Source organism: Ischnura elegans, chromosome 5, assembly GCF_921293095.1.
Source record: "Ischnura elegans chromosome 5, ioIscEleg1.1, whole genome shotgun sequence".
NCBI classification, from domain to species: Eukaryota; Metazoa; Arthropoda; class Insecta; order Odonata; family Coenagrionidae; genus Ischnura; species Ischnura elegans.
This window is the reverse complement of record NC_060250.1, coordinates 135581680-135603968: the sequence shown is the minus strand read 5'-3', so window position 1 is coordinate 135603968 and position 22289 is coordinate 135581680. Positions and strand designations below refer to the sequence as shown.

At 40.0% G+C, this 22289-nt stretch overlaps 1 protein-coding gene across 1 annotated transcript; it reads left to right on the top strand.

Annotated features, from left to right (window-relative positions):
• Positions 1-316: 316 nt before the first annotated feature.
• On the top strand, positions 317-3663 carry LOC124159791. Its single transcript, XM_046535709.1, has 2 exons — positions 317-1853; positions 3512-3663. The coding sequence occupies exons 1-2, from the start codon at positions 317-319 to the stop codon at positions 3661-3663; spliced, it is 1689 nt and encodes a 562-aa protein (XP_046391665.1).
• The last annotated feature ends 18626 nt before the right edge of the window (positions 3664-22289 follow it).

Here is a 22289-nt window from a genome sequence, read left to right as displayed (position 1 = left end):
TGAAAATTTAGCTCAGAAACTGCAACTACCCAAAGTCAAACACCATACTCCAATCTTGGGGATAGATAAGGTACGATCAGAAACAAATAGTAAACTATATTTGAATTTAAGATCTCGCGTTAGTAATTATGACAGCACTATCGAGTGTGCAATAATTCCCCGCATTACCGGTCCAATTCCATCCACAAGACTGGACATCGGCGAGTGGAATATTCCAAAAAATGTGGTCTTGGCTGATGATTACTTCAACCAACCAAACGCAATTGACCTATTGTTAGGTTCTCAAATCTTTTATGAAGTGCTAGGGCCAAACAAAATGAAGAGACCAGGGGAATTTCCAATTCTTCAAGAAACCCTCTTTGGATGGATCCTGGCAGGTGTCATTCCTAGTAACAATAATGACACTTCATCATTTCAACCTCAACAAATTGCATCACATTGCCTTCAAGTATCATTGGAAGACCTTATCCAGGAATTCTGGAACATTGAATCAATCCAAACGCCTACCTTAACATCTGAAGAAAGGGAATGTGAAAGGCATTTTATCAACCATACCAGACGTCAGGAAGATGGAAGATTTGTGGTTAAACTACCAACCAAAATGGATCCTATGGTGCTTGGGAAATCAAGACACACAGCATTGGGTAGATTGCTACAAATAGAAAGGAAAATGAACAAGAATGTAGATTTGTTTAAGTCATATCATGAATTCATGAGGGAATATTTAGAACTAGGGCACATGCAACATCAAGTTCAACAATCTCAAGAATCAAGTTTTTATCTTCCACATCATCCTGTTTTTAAGGCCTCCAGCTCAACCACATCCATGCGAGTAGTTTTTGATGCCAGTACAAAGACTACTTCAGGTTTGTCATTGAATGACATATTAATGGTGGGACACTCAACTCAGCAAGATCTATACTGCATCATTCTCAGATTTCACACTCATCAGATAGCTATGGTAGCTGACATAGAGAAGATGTACTTGTACCGGCAAATATTAGTTCATCCTGATGATCGCAAGCTACAACGGATTTTATGGCGAAAGTCACCACAAGACGAAGTTGAAGAATATAATCTCACAACTGTGACCTACGGTACTGCTTCTGCTCCATTTTTAGCCACAAGGTGCTTGGAACAACTTGCTCAAGAAAATGAAGAGAACCATCCTAGCATTTCAAAGATCATTCATGAAGACTTTTACGTGGATGATCTTCTTAGTGGTGCATCTACCCTTCAAGAACCACTGGAATTCTACAAGGAATTGACCTCAGTATTAAGGACTGCTGGGTTTTCATTAAGGAAATGGTCTACAAATTCTCCTGAATTGTTGGCAAACATCCCTTTGCATTTACAAGAAACAAAACTTCAGTCATCCCTTGGACATGGAGTTGTTACTGCATTAGGATTACACTGGGATCCAGTCAGCGATCAGTTTCAAATAAAAAGTAACTTAACCTTACCTAATCATAATCTTGTTGTAACAGGTGCAACAAAAAGAAAGGTGATGTCTATCATAGCAACCATTTTTGATCCACTTGGATTGATCAGTCCTGCAGTTGTTTCATACAAAATATTTCTGCAGACATTGTGGCAAGAAGGAATTGATTGGGATGAGGAACTTACACCTTCTCTGTCGAGTACTTGGACAAAGCTCTTTGAACAAATTCCAATACTTACTAAGATAACAATTGATCGTAAGGCTGTATGTGATCATGATACAACCTTACACCACAAAGAAACATCTAAAATTAAGTTTGATGCTCAGCCCAACCTGGAAATTCATGGATTTTGTGATAGCAGCCAAAGGGCTTATGGTGCATGTCTGTATCTTCGGTCAATTGACAGTCAGGGTAATTATGTGTCTAAACTTTTGTGTTCTAAATCTAAGGTTGCTACTGTTAAAACAGTATCACTGCCTCGTCTTGAGTTATGTGGAGCTTTACTCCTAGCAAGGCTGTATGATAAGGCTAGAGTAGCTCTGAATCTACGTGTACATAAAGTTTATTTGTGTAGTGACTCCACATTGGTGTTAACATGGTTGGCAGGAAGCTCATCAAGATGGAAAACCTTTGTTGGCAACCCAGTATCCATTATTCAAGATATCACATCTAACGCTCATTGGAGACATGTCCCTTCAATGTGCAATCCAGCAGATCTTATTTCACGTGGAATAACTGCTGATTCTCTTACAATTTCTAGATTATGGTGGAATGGTCCCGAATGGCTTAATCTAGCGGAATCATTCTGGCCAACATTAACTTTGGAATAACACAATCAGATAATTCCTGAGGTGAAAGTTTTGCATTCTTCTGCTGACCCTGCTCCTCAAGACTGGATTCAACGATTCTCCAAATTACATAAACTTGTTCGAGTTATCGCATACTGCAAAAGATTTATTGATAATTCCAGGATGCCTAAGTCCAGTCGTCAAACTTCATGTCTTACTGCAAGGGAACTGGATGCTGCATTACTGTCATGTGTTAAAATGGTCCAGCACATTCACTACTATAAGGAAATCAATGACTTAGTGAACACAAGGGAAATATCTCACAAGAGCAAATTAATGAGTCTAGTACCCTTTTTGGATCAAGATGGACTATTATGAGGGGGTGGAAGATTGCAACAGTCTCTTTTATGTTATGATGGAACTCATCAATTCATATTACCAGTAGAACATCATTTTACTAAACTACTCTTGAAGGCCGAGCACTTAAGATTGTTACATGCTGGCCCACAGCTATTAATAGCCTCCATCCGTCAGAGATTTTGGATTCCAGCTGTTAGAAGTTTAGAACGGAAAGTAGTGCATGAATGTCTTCGCTGCCACCGACTGAAGGTCCAAGCATCAAAACAATTAATGGGAGAGTTACCTTCTTTGAGAGTGCAACCTGGAAGACCATTTAAGGGCACAGGTATCGATTATGCTGGTCCAATCCTTTTAAGGCTTGGTAATTCACGAAGCAGGACAATTATTAAGGGACATATTGCAATATTTGTATGTTTATCAACCAAGGCAGTACATTTAGAAGCCGTCACCAGTTTAACCACAGAATCCTTCCTTGCAGCCTCAAGAAGATTCATTGGACGTCGTGGCATACCTTCTCACATCATGTCTGCTAATGCAACTAATTTTCGAGGTGCTGCACGACATATTAAGGACTTGTACCAGTTACTTCAATCAAATAATTTTTTCTGAGAAGATACAAGGATTTTTAGCTGGAAACAGCTGTGAATGGAGTTTTATCCCTCCTTATGCACCACATTTTGGTGGGATATGGGAAGCTGCCGTGAAATCAATGAAATACCATTTAAGAAGAGTGTTAGGAGAAAACGTTGTAACATATGAGGAATTAGCCACATTATTAGCACAAATTGAGGCATGTATGAATTCCCGACCCATCTCTTACCTATCCAACCAACCTGATGATGTTAGTTATTTAACACCTGCACATTTTCTCATCGGTGAACCCTTGACCCAATTACCATCTCCTGACTACTCTGACGAAAGGGTTAGTAATATTTCCAGGTGGCAGCAGCAACAACAACGGCTGCAGCATTTTTGGAACCGTTGGACCAAGGTTTATTTACAGGACCTGCAACAGCGTCGTCGCTGGCGGCAAACCTATCCAGATTATCAACCTGGGATGGTGGTACTTCTGAAGGATGATCATCTACCACCATTAAAATGGAATTTAGGGACTATAACTGAAGTGTTTAAGGGACCTGATGGACGGGTTCGAGTTGCTCAACTAAGGACATCCAATGGCTATGTTAAAAGGCCTATTGTTAAGCTATGTCCTTTACCTGTGACATCATAATTTGTTTTGGAACCAGAGGTTCCAAGGGGGCCGGTATGTTGGATTGTTGGCGCCAAGACATTTGAATTGCGCTCACTGCCTTTTCATTATTGTTTTGTTTTCTTTCATTTGTTTTTTGTCAGTCAGCTGGTGCTGGTGCACATTGTTCAAAGCTTTGTTCGCGTCGCTGCAACTTCTGCACTTTCCTGCACCTCTCTGCCACTTTTGCGTTCGCGTCGCGGAAGTTGCAAGTGACGAACGCTGTTCGCGTCGCGGTTGCAGGTTCAAAAGGTGCAACTTTTATCTGCACCTTTTGCACCAGCTTCGGAGGTGGAGCAAAAGGTGCAACTTCAGGAATCATGGGTAATAGCAGACGAAAACAGGCGGAAAGCAAATGGCCATGATAGATAATTGGAAGGTATTTCATTTTGACGTTACTTCTTCGGAAATAAAACATCTGATATTTGAAATACATCTGACTCCTGGTGAAATATTAATAATAATATATTTTTTCAAGTGGTTAAATAGTAAACAAAGGTGAACTTATAATATATAGTCAAATGAAATGGATGTCTCTCATTAAACGTGGCAAAAGTGCTTATTTGAATGAAAAATACCTTAGTTTTAGCATAGTAACCTATCAATAAACAATTTTCTAAAACGATTTCTTCACGTCGTCGACTATACATTTACTATAACTCCCACGGAGGACTGATGCCAATCCAATAGAAATTTTTTAAAACGTACCGTAGGTATACATTCTTATCTCGTGAATGAAACAGTATCGTGAGTGGATCCATGTAGTGTTGTTAAAATGACAGCTATACCAATGTAGACAAGCACAATGAATTACTCTTCGATGAGGATGGAGTGGTATTTGTCGCTATGGTAGGTGATATTGTGATTAATAAAAATGTTTTTTTTGCCACAACTGACACTTAGAGTTATGACTTCGAATAATATGACGTATTTCACACCACCAACCTTCTCAATGAAATGCACTGATATTCCGTTAGTTCGATTAATGAATGTTAATTAATCTTTCCGCAGTATTGAACGAGTTTTTCATTATTTTTCACCATGATTTATATGAAATAGATGGTCGTTTACAACGATAAAAATACTATCTCAGATTCTAGATAGGGGCAAATAGTTCCTCGACGATCTTGGGAATACAGAGGTAATACTCATATTATATACGACCCTGAGGCCATTGAACCAACGAACCACTTGGACCAATATGGAATGAGGCAGCCACAAATATCCTTTCATTCATATGGGCAGTATAGGTACGAAGGAAATGCCGGACACAAAAATATTCGGACAATGCCTTCCAAATGACCAAATTGCCTTTGGTCATTACACTTAAGAATTTCATTACGGATCACTTCGTGTTCCCGAAAAATTCGAACGAGATTAGCAAAATTGTTAGTCCCGGTGGTCACGAATCCTTTTAAAAAAGTTGTCAAGTAATTTTCCCTATCTACTGGAAGTATTCGAGTAAAGAAATTAATGCGTAATAAAAACGCAATTTGCAACGCAATGCCAATACAATCAAACAACAAACAAGCAATAAACAAATGTGTTCAATATTAGTTCAACCAGAATCATAACAAACCCGAGTAAATCGCAACAATTACTGGAATAACACGTTATATCTATCCCGCGGCTGAATGAAAGGTGGGAAAATAACATTACAGTCTTCATAAAAATCCTCTTCGACAATCTTTATTATAATCATGTCCCGCGCCATTTTTGTTGTTACGTTGCCGTTCGCGTCGCACGAGTTGAACCTTCCTGCACCCGCCTGATTTTCATTGCACCTGATTGCACCTTCCGGTGCAGAAGGTGCAGATGGAGCAAGCGACGCGAACAAAGCTCAAGTCTCAGTTCCTCTTGTAACGTATACATGTACAGTCCAATTATAATACAGTCCACTTTACATATATTTCTGAATCCGGCCTTTTATTTTCTTAGTTTTGCCTTCCTCAGCGCGAAACACTTACATTTTGATGAATAACGGCAGTTCTTTATTTTTTCTGCAACAGTGGAAGATAAATATGGTAGTAAATGTAACTGCGAACAAATTATGTAAAAATATAAATTATTGTTTGAACCTTAATGCATTATTTATATAATTGTTTGTTAGATGCGTACTCTTGCCTCATTTCCCTTTAAAGTTGAAGGTGGAGAACAGCAGAGATAATTTGTACTTTTTTGGTAAATCTCGACGACCTATAGGTATTGTTTCACCTTCAGACCTAAGACGATAGAAAATGAATTTAATAGGTGGTGATATCGAAGCACATAGAAACTGAAAATTGTAGGCAACTTGTAATTTGTAATTATGGGCAAAATGGAGATGGGTTAGCTTTGAAGGTTGTATCAGAAATAGGTGAAGGGACGTGACTTATAACCCAGCTTATGTTTTGAGATGGGATCTTTATCTGAAGAGGTGAGAATGTGTCTGAAACAAACGGTCATTACATAAAAAATACGGGGTACTCGCAATTTAGACCAGCTACCGCGCCAGAAGATGTAATTATACAACGCTTCGGTTTACAAATTAAAGTGTGGATTTCAACTAAGCATTTGTCATCGTGAGCTTCAACCACTCGCAGGTAGTTTTTGTAAGCAAAGGAAGGCAGGTGTGAAGAAGCAAAAGAGAGGAATAAGTTGTCGACCGAAGGAAAAGCTTAAAAAACAGAGATGTCACGCATTCAAAGCCCTTTCATTCGTATTCATAAATCAAAATGGCCGTCCCAATTTCAGCGACGGTTTTATCCACCAAACTCCTCTCTTTCCCTTCCCTGTTTTAATGAAAGAAGACGTAAAAAGAAGAGAAACATGCTGTGCCCATCCAACATATCATCGCTCGGTGGCAGGCGCATGTATACCAAGCAACTCTCTCTCATATTTGAATAATGATCGACGCGCCGCGGACGCTAATCTCCACGCACTCACTCCTGCAGTCGCAGAGAAAACATGTCTCCGCGGCAATCCCCTTCGCTGGATAACACTCAGCCCCGCTAGGCTGTTCGCTAGAGAGTTCCAAACTCAACTTTAGATTCCGCACCACGAATCATGACCACAAAGAAACGTAACCGAACCGCCTTTGCCAAGCTCTTTGGAAGCCGGATTTTTACACACCCTTTACACTTTCCAAAATCCTAGTGAGCAGAAAAGAAACAAGATAAAACCTTACGTCTGGTTATTATTTTTCAAGTATTCTACCGATTAATGTAGGTTTCCTTGGAGTATTTATGAATATTCTGGCATTCTTCCCTCCCCCCATGGACTTCCCTCTTTAATTGACAATAAGGCCTCCACCCTCTGACATTCTTTTCAACGTCCCATCACCGCTCTGTACTCGTTCCATCCATATTTCTAGTTTCTTCCATATCTCATCCATAAGCTCTCTCCCCTCACCCACCACGTCCAGTACCTCCTCTACGCCCACTTCAATTCCACCATTCTTCCCCACAACCACATCCCGAATGCCTCCAGTCTTCTCTCGTCCTCCTCCCTTGGTGTCCACGTTTCCGCACCGTATAGACCTACACTCCAGATCAAACACTTCACTAGCTTTTTCTTTAAACACTTACATAAAGACCCTCTCATAAGCTCCCTCATGTTCACGAACGCCTCCTTCGCTAACGCAATTCTCTTCATGATCCCTACCGATGCATCCGTCACCCTCTTATTTGCCGCCTAAATAGTTGAATTACTCTACCTGCTACTGTTTTCCATCACCTACTTTTATCTTGAGTCACACATTCCTAGTCCGTGAAGCTTTATAAAACCACATAATCTTGGTCTTCTTGCGATTAATCCTCAGGCCATAATCCCTGCAACGCTTTTCGAAACCCTACCAAATATCTCTTTCCTGAAACCATACGAAAACATGTGTGTCAAGTATGATGGCATGGCATGAATAGGTAGAAAGAATTTATCCATAAGGTATCCAGTAAATCGATCACAAAAGCACACGGTAAGAATTACGTTACATTCATTGTCATTGCAATGAATTCTGTCAATAATCAATATCGTAATTCATTGTCTTCTAAGCAAACTAGATAAGCACATGATCACTAAGCTACAATAGGCTATATTCCATTTTAAAACATGAATAACCGTATATTATAACAAGCACTAGTTTAACTTTTGATCATAATCTTAACATGGAGATAATCCGGCCACTGACGTATGAGAAAGATTTTAGAGGCTGGCCCCTTCATTTAGTCGAATATTGTTCAAAAGAAAATTAAATATCATATTAATATAGTCTACGTAAATCGCATAAAATTGGAAGGTGAACAAAGTATTGTCAAAAAACTGATTACGTTGATCATCGTGTTGTTTTGGAAAATAACATTAATGCAGATAATGCAGTTTTACTATTCGAACAAAATATATCGAAAGCATCCACAATTCATTTTTTTGCTGTTATGTCTGTCTCACTTCGAAGATGTGAGAGTTGATTTTATTATGCTCTCATCGTATGAAACATATTACGCGGAAGTAGATTTTATGGCTATTTCAGGTCTTTTGCAAAATTTTTTGCACAGTTTTTTTTTTTTTAATTTGCCATCCAAATCTTTTTATTGCTCTAAAATTTCAAACTGCCAACAGCAGCTCTAAAATCTCCCATTTCCACTGCATCACACATCCGGCACAGAGCATAGCGGCGATTCATTGCATTTCAAAAAATATCGAATCTCAACGCAAACGCCACGACATGGCATCACCGTGATGCGTTGGATGATGGCACGGGCGGTCGGTCGGCCGCGAAAGAAATCCAAGCGTGGAATCACTCACTCACGTGCACATCGCACGCGAGCGCAGACCCGCCTCGCCCAACATGGCCTCGCGGCGCACTCTTTCACGAACCCTCTGTCCCAGTATGTGCAGGCAACAGGCTCGCATGCCTGCACCCTAGGCAACAACATCACCACAAGCGGAAGCAAAACGAAATAACGCGAAAAGAAAAACAAGTACTCGCGGGCGCTCGCTCACAAATACGCGCACGCAAAATTCCACGGACCGCTGGAATTATGGGCCCCGCAGAAAGATTGCGGAGGCATTCCAGGTATCCGACATTTTATATAATCCCACAGGGTGCACTCCCAGGGCCGCAGGCGGGGCAGCGCCGCCCGCCCCTTGCCAGCGCAGAGCTCCACGACCCGCGGCCAAGTAATTTGGAGTAATCCCTCATGCTGGTCGACCCTTGCCTCTTTTTCGTTGCGCGCGAGCGGATATAATCCAATACTTTCGGCACGAAGGAATGAAAGCAAAGCAAAAAGCGACGCAGGACGGGGAAAAGGAACAAATGGCTCAAAGGAGGACGATAGAAATGGACTGGATGCTCGGTAGACTAAATAGATAAGCACGAAATGCCCTTGCAAGGACTCCAGATCTTGAACTTGGAAATGCCGTTTCTCCGCAACCATAACGCAGATTTCCATTAATAATAACAAATTAAAGGCATCCTATATCCAAAGTGCAAATTTAGCTACTTTCTGCTTCAAATAAAAATACCAGTAAGAATTTCGAATGTAAATAAATATTAATATTGTTGAATAATAAATATGTGTAAGCTGGGATATAGTGAATTAAACATTGATTTTTACGCGTGAACAAAATAGTTAATCAATCGAAAGATTATTCAAGTATTTCTCTATGTTTTCATAAAATTACATTAAGAGTGACTAAGTAATATATACCTACGGTATACGAGTAAGTAGAAATAACTATGGCTATTTAAAAAGAATTACACGTAAACATTTTAATCCATGATTTTTTTATTAATGCTTACTATTTTCGCTGTGGAATGTAGAACAAAACGTTTTAACAGCTTTTAAATACAATAAAAGAGTAACTTACATGACGGAAATTTTAATGAAAATAATTTACAACCATTTTTCTTTTAATGGCCATTAATTGAAATTACTCCTATTATTAGTTTGCTTATTTCTGGAAGTTTATTGAAGTAAGGTTACTAGGGAAGACTTACATATTTCAATGCATTTTTTAAACCGGCAGTTTTTGTTTTGCCTAATCCTCGTGAGCGGCCACAGCTTCATAGCACTCCGCAATGAACACATGCGTGGGAGGATGCTTCGAAGAACACTAAAGTAACACGATTAATACGAATCCTGCGGAATATGTAGATATTTTTCAGCTGGAGCCGGAGGGCTTTGAATACATGTATAATTTGCCACGCTGGGAAAATGCACCACACACATGGTAAAACTTAATCAGACGATTAAATTAAAACTCATTGCTGCAGAATAACAAAATGGACAAGTTAAAAATAAATAGGCGTGAAGCGATCCATTTAAAAATGCACGCACCAAAACACAAAAAATATAATTTTTCGGAAAAATATAATTTTTTTAAACCCCAAACATTATCCTCGAAGTACAAGACGCATTCCTTTTCTTTCTACAATAGAAAATAAGTAGCAGACAAATTTTTATTACGATTTGACCAACACACCCAAAATTCATAACGAGGCCTAGAAACTAAACACCAGGTATTTCAGGGGAAAAAATATAAAGTGAGAGGATAGAAAATTTGATTCACGATGGAAATTAGTTACATGGCTGTCTTCGTTTTGAAAATTGATAAAATTATAAACATAATTGAATAAATATCAGATTACGAGGTAAATATCGCAAGTATTCGCAAATTCTCATGAAAAATAGAGAAGTAGATAATCATTTATGATTCTCAGGAGGATAATCCATATGCCGGTAGCGAAGTCATTCCATTTTAAGAAATAAATCACATTCAAATTGAGCTTCCATTATAATTGGTTGAGATAAATGCGCAAGGTGTTGCAACTATGACATGGATTCTAGAAAATTCCTTCATAATTATTATTATCTCTCTTATGATCCTCTCCCTATTTTACTTCACAACATGAAGATTCGCAATTTCAAGTATTAGCAGCCGACTTCTTTACATACAATTATCATATAAAATATATATATTTCTATATAAATCCATCGGCTCCCCTTTCGCGATTCCCTAAACAGCAGAAACGTCACGAGGAAGAGGCCGTCAAAACTAACTCTCGTTACTTTACCTGTGTTAGTAGTACAATTTTATTTTGTCGTAATGAATGAATTCCATCTCATATCCGCTTACTGCTTTTAGCAAAAATAATTACACATGTATGTATTTCTTTTTTTCGTATCAAGATCAAACTTCAAGATTACCACCACAGCACTATCCTTATCATCTTCAGCACTCGCTGTGTTCCACCCGCAGAGGGAACAAGGTAGGAGTCGGCGTAAAAAACGATCGGTGAGAGGGGTCAGGTGGTAGGAGAGGGGGGGCGCCACCCCCCTCCCCCAACGCTAATGCTGCTTAATTGCCTCCATTACGCTCCTCGCTCACTCACTCACGCGCTGAAGATGGCGCCCTAGAGAGCAACGAAGGAGACAAAGAGAGAGAAAAGAGAGCTTCCGCACCGAACCGGATATTTACTCCGACTTCCAAGGAAACCGTTTTATCTCGGCACGGCGTTTGGGTAAAATACCTACGTAACTAAAAACGAAAATATTTCCCGATTTCGAAATCTTGCCCGCTCAAATGGGATGAGAGCCAATCACAAGAAAAATCGTCTATGAAATGTCGAAGGGATGAGACTTCTCACGTTGGGAGTACTCTAGGATGAAATCCCTCCCTCATCTCGCAGGTTATCACCAGTAGAATTACATGTACATCATTTTACAGATAGTATAAGTATATTTCCAACCAAAAATCAAAACAAAGGTAATTAATGATCAAATTAATGGCTGTAAATGTAACGTTTTGGAATGCAGTCACAAGAATAGCAACAATTCACTTTTATTGCTCTGGAAGCGTCATAGTTATCACATTGGAAAATAGGGTGGTTTCCTATTATTTTTTTATTGCCTAAATCGAAAGATTATTACTCCTGGAGTACGCATTTCACGCTTTTAGATTTTTACATGACGATACCTATTTTTCACGATTGATTGAAAAGTGAAAATTGGTGAAAGATGACCTTGGGGCGAGGATATTGTGCGCCGCTGCTAGCAGGAAGTAGAGTACCCTGGAAGCGGGTAGGGCTTGGCTTAAATTAGGATTATTAATACCTTACCAAACGAAGGAAACTTTCCGACCATAGGCAGTGTTAATAGGTGATTATTAAGAGATGTTTCCCTGAAGTATGGGCCACATGCATGCATTGGTAATCTCAGACGATGTAAAACTCCTATCTACTCGTATAGAAACTAGGTCCCTGTGACGTCACGTGGAGTGGCATCGCATGGGCGCCAATCTGGCCTTTTTCAAATCAGGAGGAGGATTTCTTTGATGAAGGAAACTACCCTATTAACAATACTTCGTAACACGAGAGTGAAAATATATTCACGAGTTACTTTAATATTTAAAACCATTTTGTCGTTGATTAGATGGAGTTCGAGCTTTTAAAATGAAAGGAAGGTTTTAGAGCAAGAGAAATCTGAGAATTAATATTTACATAATTACTCACAGCAATAAAAACAAATCAAATGGTAAAATTGAATAAAAATTCATGCCAAAGGTGAGTTGTTGTTTAATAAATTAAGGGAAAGGAGTTGAATTTTCGTTCCAAATGGTATTCTCCAGTTCATGATTTTAATGGTGGAGAAAAAAAAGGTGGTCAAGCTTTATTTAACCCCAAATAAGGTATTCGAGAGGGAAAAGAAAAGGTATCTCCCCCGTGCTTGGACGCTGCAGCTTCAGAATTCGCATTCTGCTGCACAAGTCTCTCCAAAAACGAAACACACGCACGTGGAGAGAAATACCCGCATAAGGGTTCCCAAACGAAATTCCCACGGACCCTCAAACGCCATTTCATTGCGTCTTCCTCGAGATAAAAATTTTAATCAATCCAGCTCGGTTGCATAACTCCGACATTCCGATCGCAAATGAACTTAAAGAGTACGAGTAGAGAGGGCGAAGGGTAGATTGGTTGGAGAATTGGGCCGCGAAACTTAACGAAATGAATTTTTACTCAGTGCGAAAAAAAGATACCGATCAAAGGCCTGGGCATGTGTTTTATTCCACGGCTTAAAAAAATATAAAAAAGAGACGAGAGGGACTTCAGTACTCCACACAATTATAAGCTTAATTTACTGTGATGCAGATAAAACAACGGCAAGAAAAAGATTCTCTGCTGCAGAACTCGTGCATATTTCAAATACGTAGCAGCCAAAAGAAAAGGTAATGAGACGAGGTCTGGTCAATAATACCACGAGGTCATTGACGTTCATCCCAATTGAGGTAATTAATCCCGTAACGGATGGAAGCTTTAATTACGAACCAGACCAGAGCAGTGAGATGACTTGTAAATAACCCAGGGCTGCCAATTCAATGACAAAATACCTATAGGACTTAGATTTCATTTAGATAGTTCTCCGAAGGCTCCACGGTTTACAGCAAAAATTCAACTTACTTAACAACTTAGTACTCGATAATGGTGTCGCTAATAACATAAAAGAATGCAATACAAACAAATATAGAGTTGAATAAAAGAAACGGGAAACCATAGCGAGGCAAGTGAATGCTTTTTGTAACAAAGTATTGAGGAAAAGGAATATCAAATTAGGAACTCAATGATAATAACTAAATAATCCTCAGCGTAGGAAAGGAAAACGAATTTTCCATTAGATATGGTCTTCAGTTAAAGACAGAGATCGTAAAAAAATCCCCATTCCGTGTAATTGGACAGTAAAGTAAACTGAAATTTGAAAGAAAAAAAATAAAGTTCAACTCAGATACGACTTGTTGCGAAAGATGTTTTCTCCCGCCCGAAGCAAAGAAGTTTCTTTAAACAAGGAGGACGATTCCTGTTCCAATAATACATTCATATGTGCCGGGTACGCAAGGACGTGGAAGACAAAACAGAAACATAAAAGAAAATTGGAAAAAATCGCTCCCCCCCCTCCTTCCCCCACAGCCACTTCCCCCCCTCGCGCCTCCCCTCTGTATCCCTGGAGACCCCTCACGCCCCTCCCTCCCACTTCGACTACCCCCAGGGTTAAAGGGCCCAAATCACCCCCCTCTGCCCGGCTACCATTCCTTTACGATCCCTACACCGTCATCTTCCTCCTCGTTGCATGGACCCAAGTCGTAGCACTATTCCTCCCCCTATCCCCAGTAGACCCCTGTCGTTTTATACTCGAGAGTGGTGTGGGGAAGCAGAATAGAGAGAGAGAGAAGGAGGCCCTATTTACCAGGGTTCATGTCCCTTACCCCTCTCTATATCTCGCTCCCCCCCCCCCCCCCAAAAAAAAACACCGATCAATATCTCCCTTTATAAGGTAATGTGGAAAACTTGTTCGCATAACTTCGCAGAAGTCTTCGAGGCTAGCCATCTTTTCCTTCAACACGACCACCACAACCGCCTCCCCTGCGCCCCCATCTCGGGGCGGATCAGCCAGAATCCATCCCCCCTTCGCTAACGGAAGGCACACTACCACGGTGGAAAGCTTATCGCTAGAGAAGCAATTGGTCCTCTGTTTTTTGCTTAAAACACTTTTTGAAATCGTGCCTTAATAATATGAATGCACAAGATATGCACAGAAACGAGTATTTGGAGTTAGTCGAGAACGCATAGTTAAGATGAGAAAAAAAGTCTTGAAATATTCGTATGCGATGTAGATAATGCAGATTTTCATTCATAAGCGAAGTATAACACATATTTTTTACCTCCTACGATAAAGAAACAATGCCTGCAGCCGTGGGAGATAATTATAAAATTAGGTTGCATTTTAAGTAGATAGCATAATGAACCTTAATATCAATGACGGCACATTCCAGTAGTTTCCAGCTAAATGCAACATCTTTTCCGTTGAGCTTATTTAAAACGTCTTGACCTCACGGCTCACTGCCTCCGATGTGAAAATCAAATTTAGGCTATTTTTCAAGAATTTAATATGATCAAATACTTATTTTCTATGAAGACTTAGTCCAGTTCGTCGCGTTGACTACCGCTCCATACACATTTAGCCTAGTGATAATGTTTACCTTTGGCCAATAACTAAATTCGTAGAGCTGCCAGTTGAGGTGCTGCCGTTTACCTTTTATCGCGACTGCTATGATACGACGTACCTGATTACAAACTTTTTCTGAGAATAACTTTATTTCCTTTAACAAGCTTAATTTGCTGGAAGTCTAGCATATTAATCAGACAGACCGGAAATTTTTCCCAAAAAGTAATAGAATATTGATTAATGTGGAAGAGCCTGTTCCATCTTTCATATTCGTTCCGTCTAGAATATTACACGCTTGATACGCATTTACAAACATTGGCAATTAGGAACCATGAATAACTTCCCATTTTCACATGCAATTGTCAGTAAAAAAAGCATGAAAAGTGTCTTTTGCATTAAACCATGCATTTTTTGATCTTATCGAAGTTGTCTTAGCCTCCTTCGTTCCTTCCGCACCCCCTGCCCTCACCGCCAGCACTACCCTTCAACGTTAACCCCTCCCCGCTCCACCCTCACCCCATAGCCACTCCCAAGGGACGCCCCACTACACACCCTCCCTTCGCCAACCCACCTTCCCCATCAGCACAAACCTACCACCGGCGACGTGTGTGCAGTGTCAGTAGTATCTCGCCGTATCCGGGCATTACGACTGGCTTCGAGAGAGGCAGGCACTGAACTCCAATGCTATGAACACACAAGGATCCATCCCAACAGATAAAATAGCAAATTCCAATCGGTTACCCGCTTTCTGCGCATTTTCAATTTCATTCGACTGTCAAATGGGTTGTGCGGTAAGTAAATGAATAAAAATGGAAATAATGGGGTCGTAATTAGAAAAGGGACATATGATGGTGTTAGTTACGAATTTATTTGAAAAAAGGAATGCGATTCACTGTTTAATCTGGTATACATTGTACACCGATCCCTTCTCCGAGGAGCAAAGGCTTGGATTCATAGTGAATTCATGGCAAAAAGAAGAATTGCTTCATGAATACACTGTACTTGTGCGCTGTACCTTTACGCAACAACGCAAAACAACATGTGTGGAATCTCTGATCTTTTAACTTATCTGCCTCAACAACGATAACAAAAGGAAATCTCCAATTCAACTCAAACCGTTTGAATAAAGGTGAAGGCCACCGAGGTTCTATTCGTCCTTGGCAGGCCATGCACAACCAGCCCAACGACGAATACAGAGCGCCAATATGAATTCAGAGCTCAAACGCATCGATTTCAGAGAAATCTTTCCTCCTGGCTTCATTTGGAATTTGGATTTCCTATTTTCGTGCACATTAGATAGAATTAATTTTAGACGATCCATTTAAAATTTTAATACTCATAACTGTTCCTAATGACTATAAAAAGCTACTTTCAGGCTGTAAAAGGCGACAATCAAAGAGAAAAACCAAGTATTTTTTTTTGCCTAAAGCAGAAATTTACGTAATCAATCTTTCCTTGCTTAAAACGCTAACTCATTTTTTTTATTGAAATCTATCCGGAATAACCGAGCGATATTCGTTGAGAACGAAGGAAGAGGAAAGTTGCGGAAAGCAAAGAAGAAATGGGAGGGAGAGAATATCTGTTTGGACGTACGGACATGAAGAGTATGAGGAGCCTCTTGAGGAGGCCGGGGGTTGGGAGGGGGGAGGGGCGCGCTCTCGGAGTGAGAGAGGCGGCAAAAGATAAGGAGACGACGACACGCAGCCGTTCCGAGGTATTCTCTGCGGTGCGGAGGAGACGCTCTGTCTCTCCTCTAGGCCAGTAATATCCCTAGGAATACCCGGAGCACATAGAAAAGGAAGGCTCTGTGCCAAGGAGTGGGCAGCAATGCGATTCATCCATACCATCACAGCATATCGAGGTCAAGCAGAGAACGGCAATGCCTGCGAATATTTTTTCAAGCAGCGATTTTAAATTGGGATCATACAGAATCTGAGTATACATATTACAGAGCATGCTTAACTTATCCCACATTGAGATTCTGTTGCACGATTCTGAAGGAAATAAGAAATTTTTCCAGTTCTAGAGTTATCTTTACGTTGATTTCATCAGCAATACTGCTTCTCGAGGAAAGAAATTCTATTCAGAGGTAGTAATCGCAAGACACACATGCAAATATCCTTTTGCATCAATAAGTTCTGCAGCCATTACTGCACTATGAAATATCAAGCAAATTCTAGCTAAACTTTCGACGGTAGAAAATAATTATTGTATCCAGAAAACTTCATGGGCGATAAATATGTGAAAATTTTCCAGTAAATTTCCAACTATATGTATGATCTTAGGTTTTCCCGGCCTATCAAAAGTGCATTAAAGTTTCTCAGGTTCTCCACCGGTTAATGGTCTTCAGGTCTCCCGACGTTTCGAGCAGCGATTTGCTGTTCATCCTCAGAAGATCCCCTGAGAATAAAGAGCAAGTTTCTGCTCGAAACGTCGGGAAACACGGAGAACATTAACCGGTGGAAAACCCAAGAAACCTTTCTTCTTTCCAAGTACATTAAAATAAAGTTTTGATATTGACCTCAACCGGTTGCCAAAATGTCCTATATCATGATATTATTACAAAAACGGGATAAATATAAGAGCAATATTCTTATTTATCGATAAAAAAGTATTGCCATTACATCATATCATCTCATTCAAAAAATTCATTTTTATGCAAAATGATACGCATTTAAAAACAGCCAGTTAATTAAGGGACAATATTATTTCGAAATTAGTATGCAACGTTCAAATATAATTATAACACCGGTCATAAAAGTATTCAAATTGAAATTTGATTCGAACAACAGTTTTATCTTTTGTGGAGCGAGTCCTAAGCGGCGAGGAGAGACCGGGCACTGAGTAGGAGAAGCGAGCTGAGTGTTTTGGCGAGCGGGGGCGAGAGATTTAGCGAATGGATTTAGAGACGGAAGGAAAGACAATTCATATGAATAACTGCGAAGTGAAAATATGGGAGAGAATAGAGATCAGGATGATTCGCAAAAGTTCTCAATTTTAACCTTTCTTAGCCGGTAAAATACTTACACAGTAAAAACAATCGAATCAAGGAAAATAAAACGAAAGAGCCTAAAACAGGAGAATATTTGTTTTGTTGGTAATTCACCGTGAAAGTATACAGCTGAGGTCTTTCAGGAGAGATATTACGAATAAATCCTGTCATTTCCGCACTAGCCTACGAGCGCCTAAATGATAAACGAGTGGAACTCAACATGAAAGCCTCCTTAAAGATTTAAAACGCAAGAAGGGCCTTTCGCAAAAGACAGAGTCAAGAGGGATGCCCATAAAAATATTCCCCGCGCATATAAGTTATGAAGAAGAAAATAAGGAGGAGGACCTAAGGCAAGACGAGTTAGATATCTTTTTTTATTTTTCTATAACGGTAAACAAAGTGGATTTCACAGCGAAGGGATAAAAAGTTAGGTGGGAAGAGTGGGAAGAGGGAAATATGGGAAGAGTGGGAGAAATGCTTTCTCACAAAAGGAACCGAAAAAGCGAGTAGAAGGTTTCAATTTACATACTAAATGAGACCCGTTAATAATGAAAAGAAGGCTTGAGAGGTGAAGAGTGAAATTAAAAAAATAAATAAAACTGGAAAAAATCGCGTAACAACTTTGTGTAATCCGAATGGATGATTACTGGAGCAAGGGATGGAATTATTAAACATGCATTATGCAGGCACAAAACGCGAGAGAGGGAGAGAGGCCCACTTATTTGCCACTGAATGTTCCCTTTCGGACCAAAGCGACTGTCAACATCAGTTCTGCTCCAGACTTCCGCGAACCCTTTTTAAGGCTGAGGAACACTCCCGCTCACAGACGCGGGCACCCACACAGACGCTCTTTAAAGAGCTATAAAGTTGGTGGAATAAATCAGAGGAAATAGGGCCGAGAGGAGCAAGGAGGAAAAAAGGCTTTGAGTTGAAATGAAGGAAACTAGGAAATAGGAAGCCTCAAATTTTGGAAAAGGCACGTAAGTAGGGATTATAACTAAATGGAATGGAACTGGATAAAAACACGAACGGCATTGGAAAAAATCCCTTGAAATATGGATGAAAATTATGCGCTTTTCGTGGGGATTATTACAATTTATAATTCATGGGCACGCGTGCATTTTTATGCTGATTAAAGCGGTAAAAATTAATAATTTCTCCGGATACTCACCAGCGAAACTTTAACCCGAATGATTTCTGCTCACTTGACCTTATACTCGTTACATATGAAGGGCTGGAATGAATACTGCGTGGCAAATGCTGAGAGATTCTAGTACACCATAGAGAAATGGATAGATGGAGATAATATGCAGAGCGAATCAGAGTCCTCTTTATTGCTCGCTCAACCCTTCTCCGTCACTCAGCCGAGTGGTCGCATAAGCTTCCACAGTTGGGAAAGGTGGTGTCTGCCATTTCTAGGACAAAGTTGATATGTTTTCCGTAGCCTGTGAAAACCAAAGAACAAATATTTGAATCGTGACAACTTTGAGAAGGTGTAGCCATAACGCCTCCAAAAGTGTCATGGGCATATGGGCAGATAATGTGTTTTTTTTTACGTTTACAGAACGTATGAAGATCGTCGGGCATTCGAGAAGAGTTTAGATGAAAGTCACTGATTCGGCTTTTACTTTGTGAAAATTCATGCTGAATGAATAAAAACAACCTTTGAAGTACCATAGAAATTACAAAATTATTTTTAGGCGGACAGCTTGGATGTATTTTGGAGCCTACAAGATCCAAAATACATCAATTTTCTGCGTGACAACTATAGGAACGTCGAAAATGAAGCACAAACCATGAAACTGATTTATGGAATCCTTAGAAACCCTTGGTGCTGAATAATTTTCTCCCTATCTTCATTCCACTTGTAAAGCTGAAAATAAACTTCACTCATCTCGGTGCCAATGCTTCATTATAGTCGGCCATTACAGTGCCAAAAAATAGTGGGCTGCTCCGCAGTGGTTATAAAAAAGGCAAAGCAGAGGACTTTAGCGAATAAGGATTGCAGTTCTGCTGTGAAATGTACAGACGTGAATTGGGCGTCAACCCAAGACGGTATTTGGCTTCATTAGTAGCATTGCAATTCGACGATTGGTGTATTGAAACCTCTCATTCTTTTTCCTTTCCCAAGCTAATGCTTAGGGAGACATAATTCCATCTATTTCATCAATAATAACAAGCCTATGGATATCCAATCTCACACAGGTAGTGCAAAATTTATGATGGCTGGACTGCAAGTTTATTTATCTTCACCGCTCCGAAAACAGCGCATTTACAAGAGCGCCTTTACAGAGAAAAGGGGAAATCTAACGGACAACAGCGAAGGACGATCATACCTGGATATAGGCAACCTATCCAGGCGGGACTCGAACCCGTGACCTTCGGTTTGGCAGGCGAGGACTTGATCCCGCCACCGAGGCCGGCACAAGTTATTTTAAAGTCACGCTTGATCAAGTTTCAAGATATGTCATACAAATTAAAAATATCATTATTAATTGGCAATTTGGCCCTAGAATATTTTTATCCTCAATATCAATACAAAAACAACAGGTAGACGCTATTATAGAACTATCATACTGTTAAAAAATACGTCTATTCTTTTGTAAATACTCAATATTAAGTAATACTGTTTCGCATACGACTTATTTCATTTTACTTAAAGCCATGAGATCTTTTAGTTGTTGACTAAATTTATTAGGAGTTTGATAATTTATAAAGGGTAGAGATATATTTATTTTTCAATAATAGCATATTTTTACGGATAATGGGCCGCGTATATTTCATTTTTTACGGAGAGAATGATACCTACACTACATCACTTATAGATTTAGATACAAAGTCTGCACGCAACAAAATGGGATAAATTGCCGAAATTCCACGGCCACTTACACCTGAATGTGGAGGAAGGTACAGCCGTTAATTACGTAATTTCCACCAAGTCAAGCTCCCTTCCAAGAGATGCCTCCGGATCCGATTACACCGGAGAATGGCGGTCCTTGGAAGATGAGGCAACTGTCGTTCGCGAGAGGGCTTAAACCAGCCCAACGCACACGATTCTCACGTGACTGAGTGGCTTCATGCTTAAGGCAGCCAACGAGCCGCGGCGGCGTCTCCGTCGACAATTAACTCAGAATTTCAATTATGATCGAGTGCAATTTTAACGTAAGTGAAGTAAGAAGATGATTCGCCAAAACAGAATTTATAGTCAACCCATATGTTTAGAGTACAGAAAAATACAATATAATACTATTAATTTTATACAAAAAGGCTAATTTCTGCATTTACTTCAAATTCCAGCCATATTTATTCGCAAAACCCTAGCTTTTGAAACACAGCATGTATCTATACGATATTCAAATTTTACTTCATTACCCAGATATTTTTTCTGCCGTTCCCTCGTTCTATAAATTACATAGAATCAACACCTGAAGTCCTTATACAAAACTTGTAAGCAAAATTCTTCCGTTACATGGTACCCACTGATTTCCATTTACTAAATACTACACTCCATTAGTATAGAAGTTCATATTAAACTGGCAGTTAATTGCGTCAAGTGAAGCTGTTCTGACTTGATGCTTAGTGAAGCAAAAATTCGAATCACTAACCTAAAAAATTGTTCAAATTCTAAAGCGTCGAGTATTCAAAGAAGAAGATTAAAATAATTTTAATACAAAAGGTTTTACATTAGAGAAAAATTAATATCTTCGTACGACTTGTGCCTTGTGATCGCTTTTATTACGTGATTAACGATCGATTTTTGTTATCAAAATGTATTAATCTCCCTTTTACTGCAGAAAGACTGGTTCTTCCGGCCACGGGTCTTTTCCCCTCCCTCATGCACGCTAACATGCAGGCATCACGGAGATGAAAAGGGATGTGTTTGACGGCCGAACATAGTGATGGGTAGTTATAGTGATAGAATGGGAATGCAGGACTTGGTGGGAAAAGAAGCATTCCCTCGTTCAACGACTCCTACCATCCCTCTGCCCTCCACCGCTTTATCCAGCGAAGCCTGCGCTGATCATCAATGCCTCTCTCTCTCGGGGACCCTTATATAACTCTCGGCAACAATACGGCACCGAGGTCCATCGAGAGAGCAGTTAACCGATCGCTAATTGACCCTCACTGCCCGCTCTGCAATGGGTGGAGGAAGGTGGTAAGTGGAGGAGATGGGAAGGCAAGAGCGTGACGTGATGCACCAGAGCACGCTTCGGGCGAGAAGGCGGGGTGATTACGGGAGGAAAACAAAGTGGGAGGTTGGAAGATGGGTCGACATTCTAAATACCTTGATGCGTGGAGTACGTGGACGGACGGCGGAAATGAAAGCACTATAAAGAAATAATGAATGCGTCATATTTTAAAACTATGGAGTGAAATGCGGGGAGATTGATATTAATTATCACACTAATCAAGAAACATGAATAGCGTAGTTTACCGCGAATTTTCTCGGAAAAGCAAAGGTCTGCAATTCGATGACCAGTTTAT

Bases quoted from the DNA above. Each gene is read 5' to 3' on its own strand.
- LOC124159791 (XM_046535709.1), top strand. From the start codon at position 317: ATGAAGAGACCAGGGGAATTTCCAATTCTTCAAGAAACCCTCTTTGGA. The intron at 1,854-3,511 runs GTAATTATGTGT...CTCTGACGAAAG, and splicing joins TCGGTCAATTGACAGTCAGG to GGTTAGTAATATTTCCAGGT.